General features: G+C 40.5%; 2 protein-coding genes and 1 long non-coding RNA gene across 3 annotated transcripts; 1 reads left to right on the top strand and 2 right to left on the bottom strand.

The window, feature by feature from the left end:
- Nucleotides 1–435: 435 nt before the first annotated feature.
- Nucleotides 436–2,330, top strand: LOC140853256 (uncharacterized). Its single transcript, XR_012136285.1, has 2 exons — nucleotides 436–1,160; nucleotides 2,008–2,330. It is a non-coding gene; the product is annotated as an uncharacterized lncRNA (long non-coding RNA).
- A 2,026-nt stretch (nucleotides 2,331–4,356) lies between these two features.
- LOC105060730 (pentatricopeptide repeat-containing protein At1g25360-like) lies at nucleotides 4,357–8,217 on the bottom strand. Its single transcript, XM_010944535.4, has one exon. The coding sequence runs from the start codon at nucleotides 8,069–8,071 to the stop codon at nucleotides 5,615–5,617; it is 2,457 nt and encodes an 818-aa protein (XP_010942837.1). The 5' UTR covers nucleotides 8,072–8,217; the 3' UTR covers nucleotides 4,357–5,614.
- A 1,253-nt stretch (nucleotides 8,218–9,470) lies between these two features.
- Nucleotides 9,471–14,482, bottom strand: LOC105060727 (uncharacterized). The gene is made up of 4 exons (XM_010944534.3): nucleotides 13,633–14,482; nucleotides 12,937–13,200; nucleotides 12,763–12,854; nucleotides 9,471–10,395 (listed from the first exon to the last, which is right to left on the bottom strand). Exons 1-4 carry the CDS (start codon nucleotides 14,443–14,445, stop codon nucleotides 9,678–9,680), a joined length of 1,887 nt encoding a protein of 628 aa, XP_010942836.1. The 5' UTR covers nucleotides 14,446–14,482; the 3' UTR covers nucleotides 9,471–9,677.
- Between the last annotated feature and the right edge of the window lie 3,462 nt (nucleotides 14,483–17,944).

Below are 17,944 nucleotides of genomic sequence, written 5' to 3'. Positions count from 1 at the left end.
CCACCGGCGCCGCCGGTTGCGGCGTCCCATTCCCGAGACCGAACCCCCATCTCCCTCTCTTCCTTCTCTGAAAATTTCGACCGCCGGCGATCGGCCAATGGCCGGAAATCACGAAGAAAGGGGACGGATCCCCTGTTTTCTGATTTTTTTTCTTTGTTTTTGCCGCCGTCCTCCTCTTTGCCGCCGGCCGAACCCCATCGTCGGCCGTTGTCGGATCTCCGGCCAAGCCACCGGAGCCCGAGCCACCGAGGGGGGGACCTCACGGTCCTCCCCTGTTTCAGCCAAGGGAGGCCGCGGGAAAAGGAAAGAAGAAGAAGGAAGAAAAGAAGAAAGAAAGAAGAAGAAAAGAAAAAGAAAAGAAAAAGGAAAAAGAAAAAGAAAAGAAAAAGGAAAAAGAAAAAGAAAAGAAAAAAAAAAAAAGGAAAAAGAGAAAGAGAAAATAAAAATAAAAATAAAATAAAATAAAATAAAAAAGAAGAAGAAGGAGAGAATTTTCCTCTCTCTCCTTTCTCTCTTCTTTCTCTCTCTTTTCTCTCTCCTCTCTCTACCTTCTCTCTCTATATTTTCTCTCTCTAGATTCTCTCTCTAGACTTTTCTCTCTCTTTACGAATTTTGTCTCTCTAGGATCTTTTCTTTCTCTCTGATTGCATCATGAATCCTAGAATAAACTTGAAGATGAAAATAAGATGATCTGAGGTTGCTCCAAAATTCGTGTAGTAGATCTGATCCCAGTTCGATCCTATTCAAAATTTGTAACACTTGATTCATATTTAGTTACCCTGATAGGACCTCTGATGATCTCGATCATGAGTGCCTCATCGGAAGGATACGAAAGTTTCTCTCTCCACTTTCTCTCTCTACTTTCTCTCTCTAAAATTTTCTCTCTCTTCATGGATTTTCTCTCTCTAGAAGTCTTATGGATCAGTGGAGGATCCAGATACTTAGGTAAATCCTAATTTTGGTTAATCCTAAGAGAGATCCTAGATTTGTGTTATCAGATCGATTATCGGTAATTTTCTCCATATATGTGATTTTTATATTGATCAGGGTTATGAAGAGATGATTGTCTGCATATGATATCGAGTGGAATATCTTGTTAGAGAAATTCATAAATCAAAGAAGAACATTGATTTCTGTGTTTGGATCAGTCACCGGTAAAGGTAAGAATCCCTGTACATGATCACTATTATATATGCTATTTTACTATTGGTCTTGCATCGTTGGTTTTGCATTATCGGATTTGAGATCGATGAATTTATTATATCTGAGATACTGTTATTTGATTTTGAGCATGAGTATGTTATGTCAATATATATGTATCAGAGATTGATGGCATGATTATATGGATATGACATATCTGAATTGATCATAATGCAAGACAGAATTGATTGATGAAATCAACACATAATGATTAAATGAAAAGAAAGAGATATATGGTATGGACTAGCCTTGTCATGTGGAACAGCCGGCCAGGAGCTTATGCCTGGGACAGCCCGCCAGGAGCTTATGCCTGGGACAGCCCTCACTGGCTTACAGGTGGATCAGCCGGCCAGGAGCTCATGCCTGGGACAGCCCGCCAGGAGCTTATGCCTGGGACAGCCTCTCACGAGCTTTGGTACGTGGGACAGCCGGCCAGGAGCTCATCCTGGGACAGTCTTGAAAGACTTTTTAAATGGATTCGATCCGGATGATGACTGAGGTATAGACTTGGATAGTCCAGAGCCAGAAGGAAACTGTTAAAAATCATGTGATTATGAAAGGAGAAATGAAAGATAAGATATGAAATAATTGTTGAACAAAAGTATTTTACCTGTTAACATATGATGATGCATCTATTTTGACAAGACAGAAAATTTATGAATGTTTGCATTATTTTGGACATTGAACATGAGATTTTATATTTTATTGCTTATCCTTATTTTCAGACTATATTACTATATCAGTGTGATATGGGAATTCTTACTGGGCTGTAAAGCTCACACCCCTTCATCTTTCTTTTCTTCTCAGAGTTACAAGATGTCCATGGTTGGCTATGGTATGGATTTGTGAGTGAGCGGATGCATAGATAGAGTACCGTTGATACTTGATCCGAGGATTGAAGGAATGTTAATTGTAATTATACAAAATTTTATGAATTATTGTTGAAATTAATTGTTATGGATGTTAAGGTTGTAATATTTATTTTTGGCCTTGCATATTCTTTAGGGCTTGCTCTAAGAAGTGTGCGGCCATCACGTATCCGACCCGGGTGTTGGGTTCGGGGCGTGACAATTTATCAACTGATATGAATGATAAAAATCTTTAATCCAATGATTACAAGTTTACAACCATCCTCTGTATGAGATTGTGTTTGTCAGGTGAAGGAATACATTGGATCTGCCAAAAGTTTGTGGGCTTTTACCAATCAAATAATAGGAAAAACAAAGACAAAACCAGTTTGTAGTTTTTTGATTTATGTGCTTCTATACTTGCAGGCACACGACTATTATGAACTTTTCTTTCATATTTTTCATGAGATGTGCATGTAAAATTACTTGTTGCGCTCTTAAGACAGCTAGTCCTGTTCTTGGCATTTAAGAATAATATAGTTGGTTATGTACTACCAATGAATTTATGAGGTCGTTTGTCTCCCTCTGTTTGGAGGTCCTTTGCTTTCCTATCTTGTGGACATGCTTCAGGACCTTGATGATTAGAGATGTTGTAATCTGTTGGCAAGATATTGGTGTCTTTGGCAGCACTGTCAATGAAAGGTTACTCTCCTTCGTATAAAACACATGATGTGCTTAGAGAATTTCAAAAGATATATCAGGAGTATTGCTGCGCATTAGTGCAAAAGATCCTGTTTATCATCCAAAGTTGTAATGGTGCATATGCATGCATGCTTAGTTTTCATGAGTGATTAAGCGAGGCAAAAAGATCCAAAATTCAGAAGAATCAAAAGAACTCACCTGAAGTTTGGAAAAGTAAAATCAGAGGGCTTAAATTAGGAAAAAAGAAATCAGACAAATAAGATAATTTGATTGGTGATTTGTAATTTTTATGCATGTAAAATAATATCTTAAATAGATCAGAAAGACAAACCACCATCACCAGCCAAACATCATCCATTTGTAAATATGTAGTTGTCATGAGTAACTATCAGATGAGCTTAAAATTCCTACAGTTAACCTTGAGACTGGTTGTTCCATGATCACAAGTGGCCAGTGGCTTTAAGGTCCTCCAAAACAAAAATGACGATTTCATTACAAAAGTCATGCAGAAACCTCTCAGATAACTGTTTTCCGCAAATTTTTTACTCAAGAATCTCAGTCTTGAAGGCCCTGGTTACCAATTGTGAGTTCTGGATGCCTTCATATTAGCCGCCCCAGTTACTTCTGCCTTTGCCTTTGAAACATAAGCAGAAGCAAGAAATTTCTCTATTTCTTTTGTCCCACCAGCTAGAAGATAAACCCTGAGCAAATCTCTGTATCTTTTTCATTTGATACAAATTTCTATTCCAGATCAGCCAAATTCTTTCTGCCTTCCCGGCTGCATTTATCCACATTAATGGATATGCAATCATTACCCAAGCATTTGGTTATTCTTGCAGCCTTTCCACCCCTAAATTCAGCTTTCATCAGCCAAGCGCATCAATTCATGCACTTAACTTATACCAAGAAAAAAAAAAAAAAAATTCATGCACTTAACAGCTAGAACACCTCTCTGGAACACCCCTTGGCTCAAGAGAGACAGGAGCAAGCAGCATCAGCAGCAGCAAGAAGGACCAATAACACTGCAGCTGCCCACGATTCCAGGATCCATAGGTAGAAATTAGAAATCTCCCTGTAGAACGCTTGCATCTCTAGATTAAGCAAGAAGCTATGAATCAACTCTGCTTGATGTAAATTCAATTTTTAAGATTTCCAGCCCTCAAATCTGTAGACCACCTAGTGATTTTGCACATATTCTTTCTTTTCTTTTCTTTTCTTTTATGAGGGCACATACACTTCATTTTCCATTTCCCATCCTTTAGCTTCAGCCCTTACTCTTTCAATGATGCTTAACATTAGACATGCTAAACTAGTCGAAGATCTGCGCGTTGCGAGGGGCCGGATATACGAATATAATTTTTTTTTAGATATGATTAGATTGAAAAATAAAATTATATATAAATAATAAAATAATATTCATTCAAATTCTTAGAGTCACTTCATATTCTCAACTATCTATATAAATAGACTTTAATTATAAAAATATAATAATATCATATATTAATAATATAATTTAATATGAAGAGGTGTTAGACTTTAATTGTAAGAATATAATAATACCATACATTAATAACATAATTTAATATGAAGAGATGTTTTTTCCAGATGGTACAATAAAACTTATTTGAGAAGCAGAGTTGACAACACTTCAATATTCCTTCACATAATATTGTTATATATATATATATATATATACTGAACACATTGAAATTTCCCAGCTCCAAATAGGTACCATACAATTGAGATAGGCAGCATGTTTGGTCATCAAAATCTGAGAAATTTGAGTTCAAAGACACAGATCTTTACAATAACAGTACTATTAGTGCTTCAGACCTCATAAAATCCAAGCATCAAGTTGAATGCTCGCTATGCAGTTAGACAAGGCCAAGTCAGCAACCATCTTCTAATATTTTCACTCTCCATTTAGCACTTTTTGGTCATACCCCCTGGGACCGCCACTCTCACAAGCAATAGCATAACCTATTGGAACTATTTGTGACCCCAATGAAGCAAAGAATATTAACTTAGCAGCACCAAGTTGGTTTGTTCACATGGACTGCATGCCAATAATTAACCAGCCCTATTGCATAAATAGGCAGAACCATCTCAATGCACATCGAGGCAGATTATATAGAAAAGAAGGCAGTTATCAACTTTCTTGCTGTTCAGGTATTCTCCTGTGAGGAGTGATTGAATATGAGAAATCTGAGTGCAGACCATTCAGAAGCAGCACATCACCAATCTCACTGTCACCAGTGTTACAGCTTTCATGTGTATCTGCTTCAGGGCTTCCAGCCAAGTCTGTAAAGAACAGACATTTATCTTGTGCAGTGTTTTAATTACCATGGGACAGAGCCATCCAGAATAGGATGTCCCGCATTCTGACACTAAGGATGGTGGAAATCTAGTCCGTTCCCCAATCTGTTTCCCAATTCAGCTCTAACACATGGAATGGTGCCCATTTTGACGCTTGGGACTGTGCAATGTCACCCCATCCTCCTGATATTTAAAATCTTGAAGTTTCACAATTCAGTTTCCCTCGAAAGAGCCATCGCCTTTTAAAAAAACATTTCTCACAATATTTCTTTTTTCTTAAAAGTTTCAGGTGTCTGATAAATTATTATTTAATCAATTGTCATATCCTAAAGTCTTATTTACTGATGCAACAACAAAGGGATTGACAGATCTGTAGAAGGCCAACCTGTAAGTTTAAAATTAAGCTGACCCTCAGTTGGGAGCTTCTTCGCAGTCGGAATGTGTTCAAAAATTATTCCAACAGCTTGAGAGATGGCATCAGTATGAGTGTTATATATGAAGCTCACCATCTTGAGCGCATGCCACTCGTATAAATGAAACTGGTTTTTTTACCAATAATTCCTGCATGAACACTCTCCATTCTTAAAATGGTGGAACCGCTTAACGTCTCTGACAATAATCTCTCTATCAACCGCCTTTGACATGAGCATGATTGCAGTGTGGCAATCCCCACAAATTCTCAAGTTCTTAAGAACTATAACTGTAGCCCCAGCAGGCAATTTTAGAAGTCCATATCCGACAGCCAACTTCTCGCTGTGAGTAGATAATGCGTATTCCTTTTTCTCAGACTCAACATCATGCAGAACAAACTTGGTATCAGGGACATATCCCAGCTTCCTCATCTTAACTCCAAGTATCTCAAGGAATTTGTACACTTCCTGCACCTCAGGGTGTCTTGCATCATTGACAAGGAACACATGAACCTTATTTGCAACTTCAATCCAGCTGCATCCGGGCTCCTTCTTAACCCCACGATCTTTCATCAATTTCCTAACCCTTGCAACATCTCCCCATCGCCCGATGGCAGCATAGATGTTGGATAAAAGGACATATGTTCCATCATGTCGAGGTATCATCTTAAATAGCTGCTCTGCTGCATGGATTCCAAGATCCATGTCCCCATGAATTCTGCAGCCTGATAGAATAGCCTCCCAAATGGATGGACCAGGCTCAGAAGGCATCGATTTAATCATATCCCAAGCTTCTCCAATACGTCCAGCTCTACCTAGTAAATCAATCAACTGGGCATAATGATCTTCCCCTGGGATAATACCATAATCATTTTTCATGGATTCAAAGTACCGAAAGCCTTCATCTACCAAGCCTGCATGGTTGCAGGCCGATAGGATCGTAAGGAAAGTGATGCGATCTGGAAATATACCTTCCCCAATCATCTGTTCAAAGAGCTCAATTGCCTCTCTCCCATGTCCATGATGCCCAAGGGCTGCAATCATTGCATTCCAAGATATAGAGTCCACATTGGGCATCACAAGGAACACGATATGTGCTTCCTCCACAGCCCCACATTTTGCATACATTGTCAAAAGAGCATTTCCAGCTGAGTTGCTTGATTGATACCCAAACTGGATGAGGTGTGCATGGATCTGCTGTCCATGCTTCAATGCTCCGAGCTCACCACATGCAGCAATTGTGCTTGCATACATATAGTCGCAAGGCTTGGCACCCTCGGCCCTCATTCGACTAAACAACTTCAGCCCTTCCTCAGCAAGCCCATTGTGTACAAAACCCGATATCATCACCAGCCATGCCAATTCATGCCTATGAGGCATAGCATTAAAAATTGCAAGTGCATCATCAATATGACCGCAATTTACATACCCTGTCAAGATGGCATTCCATGAAACAGCATCTTTTCTTTCAATATCATCAAAAATTCTTTTTGCAACATCTATCTTTCCGCCGTTTGAGTACAGGGTGATCAATACATTCTCGACAGGTAATGCTGACACAGGATTGAAATCAGGCCCTGAACGAATGATGTGGGCATGAACAGCTTTTCCATGATTGAAAAGCCCGGCGCTCTCACAAGCACTGAGCACGCTCGTGTAAGTGAACTCATCAAGCGGGATGCCAATTGAATACATCCTTCGAAACATCTCCAATGCTTCCAAGAAAAGCCCGCAATGCACATACCCAGAAATCATTGCGTTCCAAATGACATTAAACCTTCCTTCCACGTCATCAAAGACTTGGCGAGCTTCACCAATATCACCTCGCCTGACATACCCGACAACCATTGTGGTCCAAGTGAGCTCATCTCTTTCGACCATTCTATCAAACACCTCCCGAGCAAGTACCGCTGTCTCAGGGGAATCACACTTGAAGTACAGGGATATGAGGGCATTCGAAACAGAGATGGCGTGCTCCGTGCCGGACTTCACCACGGAGCAATGGAGCTGCCCGCAATGGGCGGGTTCCAGACCAATGATGGCGGCCGCGGCGCTGAGAACTCCTGTGAAGGTGTAGTTGTCCGGCCGGAAGCCATCCTGGAGCATCTCACGGAAGACGACGAGAGCCGGCAGGCCGTCGCCAGCGCGGGCGTAGCTGGAGATCATGGCGTTGTAGAAGACAGTGTCGCGGGCGGGGAGAGGAGTGCGGTCGAAGAGGCGGCGGGCGAGGGGGAGGTGGCCGGAAGCGGCATAGGCGTTGACGAGGGAGGTAGCGGCGACGGCGTCGGCGGGGGCAGGGGAGGCGGCATCGAAGAGGCAGCGGGCGGACGGAAGGTCGCCGGACTTGGCGTAGAGGTCGATGAGGCGGTTGAGGATGTGGGCGCGGGGCTTGAAGCCGGACGCAAGGACGTGGGCGTGGAGGGCGCGGAGGCGGCGGAGGAGGGGGGTGGGGCTTGTGGTGGCAGGGGGGGAGGCGGAGGTTTTGGGGAGGACGGCAGAGAGGAGCTGGAGGTGGGCGGCGAAGCGGTTGGCGAGTTTGGCGACGTCGAAAGATTGGAGGGGGAGGAGGGGAGTGTAGGGAGGCGAAGGGGGCATTCCCTCTCCTCTTTCGCGCGCGCGCGAATGGGCTCATTCAGTCCCGGGCCAAAAATTGTCTTCGAAGGAAAATATGCGGTGTTGGAACTTGGAACGGTGAAGTTTGAAGGTGCGACTGTGATGGTTATAAATGGAAACATCATTAGTTCAACTTGACGACCTTCATATAAAGGCAGCAGGGTTTGCTGGCTCTACTTTGGTTGCTAAGAAAATCTAGGAAGTTCTAAAAAATGTAAGCATGGTTTCCAGATGGATGGTCAATATGCGTATAATTTTTGTAAATAACTGCTGTGTTTGGTTAATTACTTACAGATGTGAGATAAAAATTCTTTGGTGCACTCTCTTATAAGACTACCTGGACTTTCATGCTGAAAAGATGTGGATGGCAAATACTACAGAGTTCTTTTGGATTTAATTCATGCATAAATTCTAACTCAACTAGATCAATGCTTACGTCTTTTTATTGGAAAAATGAAAAAAAAAAACTGGTTAGATCATGATTCATGCAATCTTATCTTTTTTGTTCTTGGAGATTGAAGGCATATGGATTATTTTTATCTGTTTTTTCTGCATGGCTCAAGACACCACGATGCTCAAAATTTGGTGATCAATTCTGATCACTATGACGCTTATCTCAGAGTTAATATTTTGGAACATTATTGCTTATCAGAAGAATGATGAAAAGATCAGAAAATTCTGAACGAATTGCCAATAGGGCTTCAGTTTGCTGATTTGCAGCACTTTTCTCAGCATTTGAATTGAGCAGAGGCTCGAGTTCAACTCTGGATGGTGGCTTTCCGATCATATAATCTACATTGGTCTCAGAAAAGTAGTGCTTCCCATAACAAAAGAACAAGAAAGGAACCAAAGGAAGTAGAGAGCGAAGAAGAGATGGAGAGATTACAGATCTGTTTGTTAGAGTTCACCTCTCTCTCTCTCTCTCTCCCCCCCCCCCTCTTTCTCTTTGATGGGAAGGTTGGAGGAAACCCTGCCGGAAGTTATTAGATTAAAATTCAACTCCTTGTTAAAAGGCATCCAGTGGTCCAAAAATCAGTGAAACCTGCCTGCATGTAAACATTCGGATGCAAATATTTTCGAGTATTGTCAAGCCTTGTCCATGATCCTTCAAACAATTTCCTAGTGTTGCCTTGGTTTTAGATAAAAGCTATTTTATCTGCAATGGAATACATAAAGGGAGCTGAGCTGCTCCTGATCAGAATTTTACCACTGGCTTGGTGTATAGAAGTCAGGTAGATTGAGAGTGTGCATTTGGCATGTACCCGCATAAAAAAATTCCATGAGAATTCAAAATTTACCAGAAATAACTTCAAATAGTGTATACCAATAGCTAGTTACTCATGTCTGAGAAAATAAGCGTAGGATCACAAATTGACACCATTCATTCTTGATATTATTGGAACTCAAGGCTTCCCAACAAAACTATACAATTTAGTTTAGAGGCAGGAATTTAGTCTGAGGTGAACACTGTTAACTTTAATGCTTGTAAAGTACATAAAAGATACTAGCAGACACCTAGGTAGCCGAATTCCACCAAAATTATTGTTACTTGGACCTCGACACCTTACACTCAATTAGTTTATCCCTGCTATTTGTCCTCATCAGTTGTGGTCATGCTTTCCAGAGCAAAGGCTACATTTGCCACATGCCTTAGAAGGATGCTGTATATCTTCTTCCTCACCCTTTCACATGCTTCAGCATCTTCTTCCTCTGACAACGTGCCATCTTTGTTTCGATCACTTGGCCAGGCCCTCTCTTTGCTTGTAATTGTGTTTAACCAGTCATCAACTCTTTTCAACTGGCAAAGTAAGCTAGCAACTTGAGACTCGCATGCAGCATAATCAGCCTCACTCTCAACAATATCTAGAAACTTATCAATATATTTTAAGAACCATCTATTGCTTTCAGAATGCAATATATTTGCCAACTCAGCAGCCATGAACAGATTGCTCCACTTGTGCAAAGTACCATTGCTCTTTTTGATACTTGGAAGCTTTCCATCTGTCATGGAATCCTCTGCTAGTTCAGACGATGCCTTTATTTCGGTTGGAAATTGCGAAAGATCTGACTCCAAAGCTGCCTTGACCCATGAAACAGCGTATCTTTTTTTCTCTGACACCACTTTGGCTGCTGCTTTGATAGAAGGGGAACTGGCTGAGTTATGACAACATGTTTTTGTTGAGCTCAATCTGGTTAATGATTGAATGATCAGTCTGGTCTGTGCAAGGTCTTGATGAAATTTCAAGAACCTATCGACTATGTACTGTGGATCACCCTCCTTGTCAGACTGTAATTCTGAATACATGCTGGAAAGAGCAAAAATATAGAGTATTAAAACATGTTATAGGGGAGTACAAAGTATGTTACATGCTTCACAGACAAAATATGCACATATCCATCTATTTGGCTCAACTGAATATAGGTGTAGGGTAGACTTCCTAGTATATTACATGTGTCACATATTTATTATGTACCTCACTATCTAATTGGTTGATATGAAATGTAGTCAAAAGGTCGAGAATGAACTATATGTTAAATTATAAGCATCTTCCTTTTCTTTTTTTTCTTTTTTCTTTTTTTTTTTTTTTCTAGAGAGACTATAAACATTTTGAGATTGCCGTGGTAGTCCATGCTTAATTAATAACTGCTGATCTTTATGGCAGCATTTGATGGTTAGAAAAGCATGAGACCAGATGCAAGATAATGCAGGCAGATCAGAGAGCAAATCAGCACAATACCAAGGTAAGAACTGTCAAGGGTTTTCAAAGTTTGAACTGAAAATAATACAGAAACCAGCAATGTTATTTTAATTTTTTTCTTGGTGAAAAGCTAAAGGAATTGCTATGATCATATGAAGTAAGACTAGTCGAAGGCATATCACCACTATATTTATCAGAAACAGGGATATCCTTGTGGCAGTGCAATTGAAAGCTCTAACTTTTTGTATGTAAATTGGTTGTGCTTTTCCCAGAACTTGGCTGAGCCCTGGTTTGTTCCTTGACCTTTCATGAATTGAAACAGGGTGAGCCATGGCTGTCTAACCAACAGAAAGAACACTAGTCTGTTGAGAAAGGCCTGGCTGCCCTTGTCTCTGAAGGGTTCTTATTTCTTAGAACCAAAGAAAAATTTTCCAATACTCAGTTTTTCCCCTTTTACTTGATGAATGGTGATGGATCCATGTTGTCTTTTTTATTGAAGAGGTGGGTCTCCTACCATTTTGCTTTAAAAATGTTTTCTTGTTATTGGTGAATATGATAAGATACAAAATCGACAAAATGTATAGATGATTAACATTGGTGAAGTTACCGTGGGCATATTTATAGCATGGTTGGTTCTTGATGGTCCAAGAGAAGGACCAGACTCAACATATCTGGCAGGAGAGATGTGGCATTCTGGAACAGGAAATGCAGTAGAATATATGAATTAGACTGATTCCAGATGAAGAAATATGAGTCGTGTAAAATCCAAGCATGGATCTCATCCTACAATCATCTGTACTGGTTAGTTCCATTGTTAATGTGGCTTGAATTTTGGATATCTTTTATGGGCTCGATCTATGACCCAATCTGAAAAGCCCGCGTTGCGACCTGAATGAAATATTTTGGGAGGTCTGTGGTGGTAGCGGAGGGCATGGGCCGATAGGCCCATGCCCGAAGCCCACCACTGACCTCATTGGGGGGTGCGGGGGGCAACGCCCCCCGCGGTACGGACCAGTATAAATATTGTATTTTCTGCCAATCTCGGCAGTTTTGTGAGAGGTTTGGGAAATCAAAGTGCGGCTAGGGTTTGGAGAGTTCTTGAGTGATTGTATCTCTCTTTTCATCATAGTGGAATTTTTCTCTCGTGTCTTGCCCGTGGACGTAGGCTTTTCAGCCGAACCACGTAAATCCTGTGTTTGTTTTTCTTTCTCTTCTCTATTTTGTGTGATTGTACGAATCTGTGTGTGCCTTATATTTGTGCTTGCCATAACATCCATCCTAGAGCAAGAGCTTATGGCATCTTTATATTAGTGAGGGCTGACTGGAACACTTTGTATGCCTATCAGCAAGAGCTATTAGAGGAACTAGAAAGGCCTTTTGCAAAAGAGGAAGCAAGGAAAGCAGTTTTCCAATTAGCTTCAAAAAAGCTCCGGGAGCATCAGAGATATTGGAATGTTATCAAGGATGATATCCCAAGGCTCTTTGATAGGTCTACAAGAGTAGCACTCATCTAGTAAGGCTAGAGTGTTCATCGATAATCTTGATTATTCCCAATAAGGATCGTAGTGAATCGGTGAAAGATTTTAGACTTAAACCATTGATGAATGGAATAGTTAAGATGATTTCAAAGGTATTAGTTTGCTGCCTTAACTTGTTGATACTTCTCAGTCTGCCTTTATTAAGGGACTTCATGGACAGAAGCTTTCATTAATCCTGAGTGGCAAAAGGGTTGGGATGTGCTGGTGGTGGTGATTTGTTTGGTAGCATGATTGGAGTCGGAAAAGTGCGACGGGTGAAAAGAAATTCAGAAAAATTAATCCCTGCATGATTAAGTGTTGTAGTTCTCTTTCAGATGCTGAGCTCAATAAAATGAGCTCTTTTTGTATTTCTATCTCTTTCATTAATAAAAACCAGATCGGTACCTGTCCAATACTTTTTTCCCTCAAAAAAATAAATTGGCTAATGTTAACTTACCTCAAGCATTGTATCAGTCGTTCTGAAGCACATGCCTCTTGCAATGCATCCACAGCAGCATGCAGTGCCAAATCTCTTTGCCTCAAGATGTCCTGCAAAGCTAATTGTTGGAACGATCATTTCTACCAAGACAGTGAGCTCTTCCTATAACAAATTGTATAGTAGTCCTAATACCTTCCCACGCTTCACTAAGGTTGATGGAAGTGATGCCCATATGACAGTGCTTTCCGGCCACTTTATATCATTGAATAGACTGGAAGAAATTGTGGCATATGAGCTTTCTATGCAAGATTTGCTCGAGACGCCGGGCTTCTTCTTTATGGTGCTACATAGTACTTTAAAAGCTCTTTCAGTATCTCTTTTACTTGTCAATAAGTTATCTGAATTGTCATCTCTGAATATCTTTGAATGAGATGAAATTGGTCTATTAGGAGAAACCTATCAGAGCAGGAGAACAGAAAACAAAAAATCCAAATCAGCATGGGCTGACCTAAACTTAAGACAACAAATTTAGACAGCATTTCAAAAGAAAGATGGAATTACTACTCTAAATTGAATCAGTTAATTGAAACCATGATCCCAAGAATATCCGACAGCTTTTGCACAAATTTGAAATCAACACATGTCCCATTGCACCAATCATGTGAGCAGCTAAAGTCAAAATATTTCATATGATTGATTGGTGACCAAAGTCATACTGATAACAAACAATTGGAAAGGAATATGAAAACTTGTTAGCATTCTGAGATGAAAAAGGAGGAAAATTGAACACTAATAAAGAGCCCAGTAAAAGAAAAATTAAATCCTAAGAATTATTTTAAGCCATGACTGAAAGGCATCTAATATTTTTGAGAGAGAGGGCAAACTCACATTAGCACTCCGACTCTGGGATAGAGGTCTTGGGGCAGGCCTCCTCTCTTTATTCTTTCTTGGGGCCTCCCAGCTCTTTCTCATCATTTTTGGCCTCAAAACGCAAGATGAAGAAGAATATGAAGACGAGGAGGTGCAAGAGAGTGTCGATTCATCGGAATCAGAGCTATCCTCATCCACACAAATTACACTAATCTTCTTCAGCTCGTTCAAAATATTGGAGCTTTTCCTCTCCAGCTCCCTCCTCTTCACCCTTCCATTCTCCGGCGAAGTGGGAATGGACCTCGACTGCGGGCCAATTTCACCGCTCTTCCTCTCCCCCATTCTTGAAGCACTCATCGAGCGCCCCTGCTTCTTCCTATCTGGCAGAGGATTCGGTGGAAGAGGAGGGATGGAACTTGGAGTGAAAAGGTCACCAGGATCCAAGATTGAACAAGTAGCTGGGTCAGTGGTGAGGAGGTCGGTGGTGCCTTGCTGGAAAGGGTGGCGACCTGGGAGAACCTGGAGGCCACAGAGGATGGGGACAGGGGAGGCAGGTCTGAGGCGGCGGACTTGGATGAACTGGCCAAGTTGGAGGCTGTCGGAGAGGATGAGATCAATGTGCTCTGTAGGAAGGGAGACGTAGGCAGAGTGGGAGGAGTCAGAGACCTTGAGGTAGAAGCCATGGTCAGGGGAGAGGTCTAGACCAGCGAGGGCAGGAACAATGGCTGTGACTTGGAGGAGGGCCGAGGGGGAGGCCTTGTCATCGGAGACCATGGGGGGTTCCATGTCTTGGAGGAGCTTCTCAAGGACTCTGGGGCTTAGGGACGCCATGGGCGATCAATGCTTGCTCCTTGGGATAGGGGAATTGAAAGAGAGAGAGAGAGAGGGGGGAGAGGAGGAGGTGGAGGGGATTGACCTTTTCTTCAAAGGGTTGGCGAGGATGGCGGGAGGAAAACGAGAACCCGGGGGATGTGTCCGGTTTTGGTGGCGGGAAGCGCGTGGATTCAAAAGGAAGTTGGAGGATGGACTTTATAACGGTCAGAAACGGTTTGCAAAAGCGAGATGCGAGTTCAGGGAAAAAAGGCCGATGACCATATTATCCTCTTGGTTGCGAGATATGACAAGGTGGGTTGGACCCAAGTTTAATGGACTCAAATGGATCACGCTCAGTTACTAAGCTGCTAAAGCTTCATATATTTTGCCTGAAAAATAGATCGCTTAGCTCCTAAATAACATACTCTAAATTGGAGGTTTGATGGTGTAAGACACTAAGATATTGAGTAACCATTTTAGGAGTGTACATTTACTCGTATTAGAAGGGAAGGGAATGAAGCTGCCAATAATATAGCAAAGCATGAATTCTCCGTCACGAAGATTTGGTTGGTAGAAGAGCCACTTGTATTTTTGTTTGATACTTTGCTAAAAAAAAAAATGTAATGTTGTCATTCAATTAATATATTTAATCATCTTTAAATAAGAAAAAAATTATGGTTTTTGTAATTTATCACTGATCTCATAGGAGTTTTTATAATTTATTCAGAGAGAGAGAGAGAGAGAGGAGGGGAGGGGGTGTGGAGCACAAAATTTAATTATTTATAAATAAATAAATGCAGGTCAATAATTTTCTTCGGTCAACGCATATAGGAATTGGTTAGTATTTACGGTTGTTTCAAATATTCAGATAAATATAGGGCTTCTAATTAACCTCCATTGCTGGAAATTAAGTAAAAAACATGCAAGTCTTTAAAGGTTCTCAATCCGTTGCAACTCCTGATATGCCCTTTGGTTGGGTCCTCCCTTTGAATGATTGCAACCTACACCAAGTTGATGGTGCTATAAGTATGGATGGTTGTGGAGCCTGGTTTTCTGTTCAAAATTCCCTTGGCCGCATCCCACGGGAAGATTATTTGCCACTTTGAGATGTCAATGTCCCCATGGTCGAGTTGAGGGGGCCCTTATAAATATATGTATGATGGGGGCAAATTTATTAAGGATTCTCTCATACAGAACGTGGGGCTAGTGATTTGTTTAAGCATCCTTGGGCTATGTAGACGCGGATATTAAGTACACCGGTATTTATATGTTCAATCATTGTTAAAGTTTTTGCTTAATATATAATAGATATTAATGATATCAATCAAAATATGTTTGGCTACCATTAAAGTTCAATGCTTAATGTAAAATAAAAATTCGCTATGAAGTCTTCTATATATTATAATTCATTATATTGTTAAGGAAAAAAACGTACCCATACATTGCGCAGGGCCGATGTTAATGAAACCTTTATTATTGAAAGAAATTTTTACATAAAAATCCATATATAGAATTTTCCATTCACCATATAAATGCCAATATTAATGATGCTAGCATTAATGATGTCTATTTCTGCTCAACTATCATTAAAATTTGTTGCTTGATATGCAGCAAAACTGTACCCATATATTGCACTAGCTATTTGCTAGTCCATGAACTAAATTCAAGATAGTGGATTGTTTATCACACTAACCATGAGTAGATGCCACGCAAGTCCATATAGACTTCCTGCATTTCAAATGGAAAAAGTTGTGAGGGTCATTGGCTACAATAGTTAAAAAACTCCTCTAACTTGTAGGTAATCCTCATGCAGCACTATTGATCAATGGAAGATTTAGTAATTGATTTTGATAAAGAGAAGCTTGACAAGATAATCCTTTATCTCCTTACCTCTTTATCTTAGTTGCTGACATACTTCCTCCCATCCTCTACCAAGCAGCCAAATAGAAATTAATTGTTGGGATTGGTCCGTAAAATCCTACTGCTAATATTGTATGTGTCCAATATGCCGACGACACAACTATCTTTTGCTATCCTAGTAAAAAATGCATCAATAATCTCAAGTTTATAATTTATGCTTTTGAACTCTTGACCGGTCTGAAAGTTAATTACAGCAAAACCCAGTTGATCGGAATTAGACTCACAAATGCAGAGGTGTCAAAGCTCACCAGGCTATTGGGATGTCAAGCAGATAAATTGCCATTAAATTATCTCGGACTGCCACTCAGCCATCGAACTTTGAAACCCAATGACTGGCAATTTTTGGTGGACAAAATAGAAAGAAAGTTAGCAGGTTGGAAAAGAAATGTCCTTACTATTGTGGATAGATTAGTTCTTATAAACTTTGTATTGAGAGCAGTTCCAATCTTTTGGATGCCTGTTTTACACATTCCAGCATGTATCATTAAGAAAATAAATCAAATTTGCAGGTGCTTCCTTTGGTGTGATCAGAATACATGTAGCAGTATCAAATTTCTGGCTCCTTGGGATCTGATCTCTCGTCCAAAAATACTGGGAGGTCTAGGTATCATTAACCTACAACTTCCGAACTCCGCCTTGCTCCTCAAATGGCGGTATTTCCTCCTTTCAAATTCAGATTTAGAAAAGATTTGGAAGATGCTCATTATGAATATTTACTACTCCAACACCCTGCAAACAATAGAATCCAGATATATCCATACGATGGCTTCGCCATTTTGGAGAAGTGTATTAAAGACACTACCGCTCTTGAAATCTATCTCCATGCAGGTTATTGCAAATGGGAAAAACATTTCATTTTGGCATGAAACCTGGCTGGGTGATGCAGCATTTATTTCTATGTTCCCCACTCTTTACTGGTTTGCAAAAAAAAGAAAAAATTGAGTGTGGCAGGGTTCATGGCACCAATTGACTGGTCATCTAACTTCAAATGGCCTCTTCCTGCAACCAGTATTCCAGAATACTAAAGTTTTCTTAATTGTATAAAGGAAATTCAGCTTACACAGAATGAAGACCATAGAAAATGGATTTGAAGTTCATCCACTATGTACTCAGTTTCAGAATGCTACAGGTTCCTTATCCATGGTGGAGTCATCTCTCAATTCGGCAAAATCATTTGAAATCTCCCAATACTTAAGAAGTGCAAAATTTTTAATTGGCTCAGCTACAATAATCAGGTTTTAACTTGGAAAGTTTTGCAAAAAAAAGGAATGCAAGGTCTGAGTAGATGCTGCCTTTGTGGATGCTATTCCGAATCTTCTAAATATCTATTTGGTTCATGTCCCTATTCGAAGGCAACATGGAACCAACTTTTCCAATCCAACCACCTCCCGGATGAAGTTCAAGATTTTTGGCACTTTTAGAAAGAACAATATGTTGCCAACAAAGCTTGAAAATCTTCTTGCACCTTAATTGCAATTGCACTATGGTGCATTTGGATAGAGCGTAACAACAGGATTTTTCGAAACGAAGCCCTTTGCCAGCATGCTCTGATGAATAAGATCGTTTTCCTTCTTGGCAACTGGACAAAGACCTCGGA

The sequence above is a fragment of the Elaeis guineensis genome, chromosome 13 (genome assembly GCF_000442705.2).
Source record: "Elaeis guineensis isolate ETL-2024a chromosome 13, EG11, whole genome shotgun sequence".
In the NCBI taxonomy this organism is placed as follows: Eukaryota; Viridiplantae; Streptophyta; class Magnoliopsida; order Arecales; family Arecaceae; genus Elaeis; species Elaeis guineensis.
Note: the sequence above shows the minus strand (reverse complement) of the source record. Positions and strands in the feature narration are given on the sequence as shown.

Excerpts from the sequence above, each read along its gene's own strand:
- LOC105060727 (XM_010944534.3), bottom strand. The coding sequence starts at position 14,445 with ATGGCGTCCCTAAGCCCCAGAGTCCTTGAGAAGCTCCTCCAAGACATG. Across the intron at positions 12,855-12,936 it reads CCTTAGTGAAGCGTGGGAAG|GACATCTTGAGGCAAAGAGA; the intron begins GTATTAGGACTA and ends TTAGCTTTGCAG. Across the intron at positions 10,396-12,762 it reads CGACTGATACAATGCTTGAG|CATGTATTCAGAATTACAGT; the intron begins GTAAGTTAACAT and ends TGCTCTTTCCAG.
- LOC105060730 (XM_010944535.4), bottom strand. The coding sequence starts at position 8,071 with ATGCCCCCTTCGCCTCCCTACACTCCCCTCCTCCCCCTCCAATCTTTC.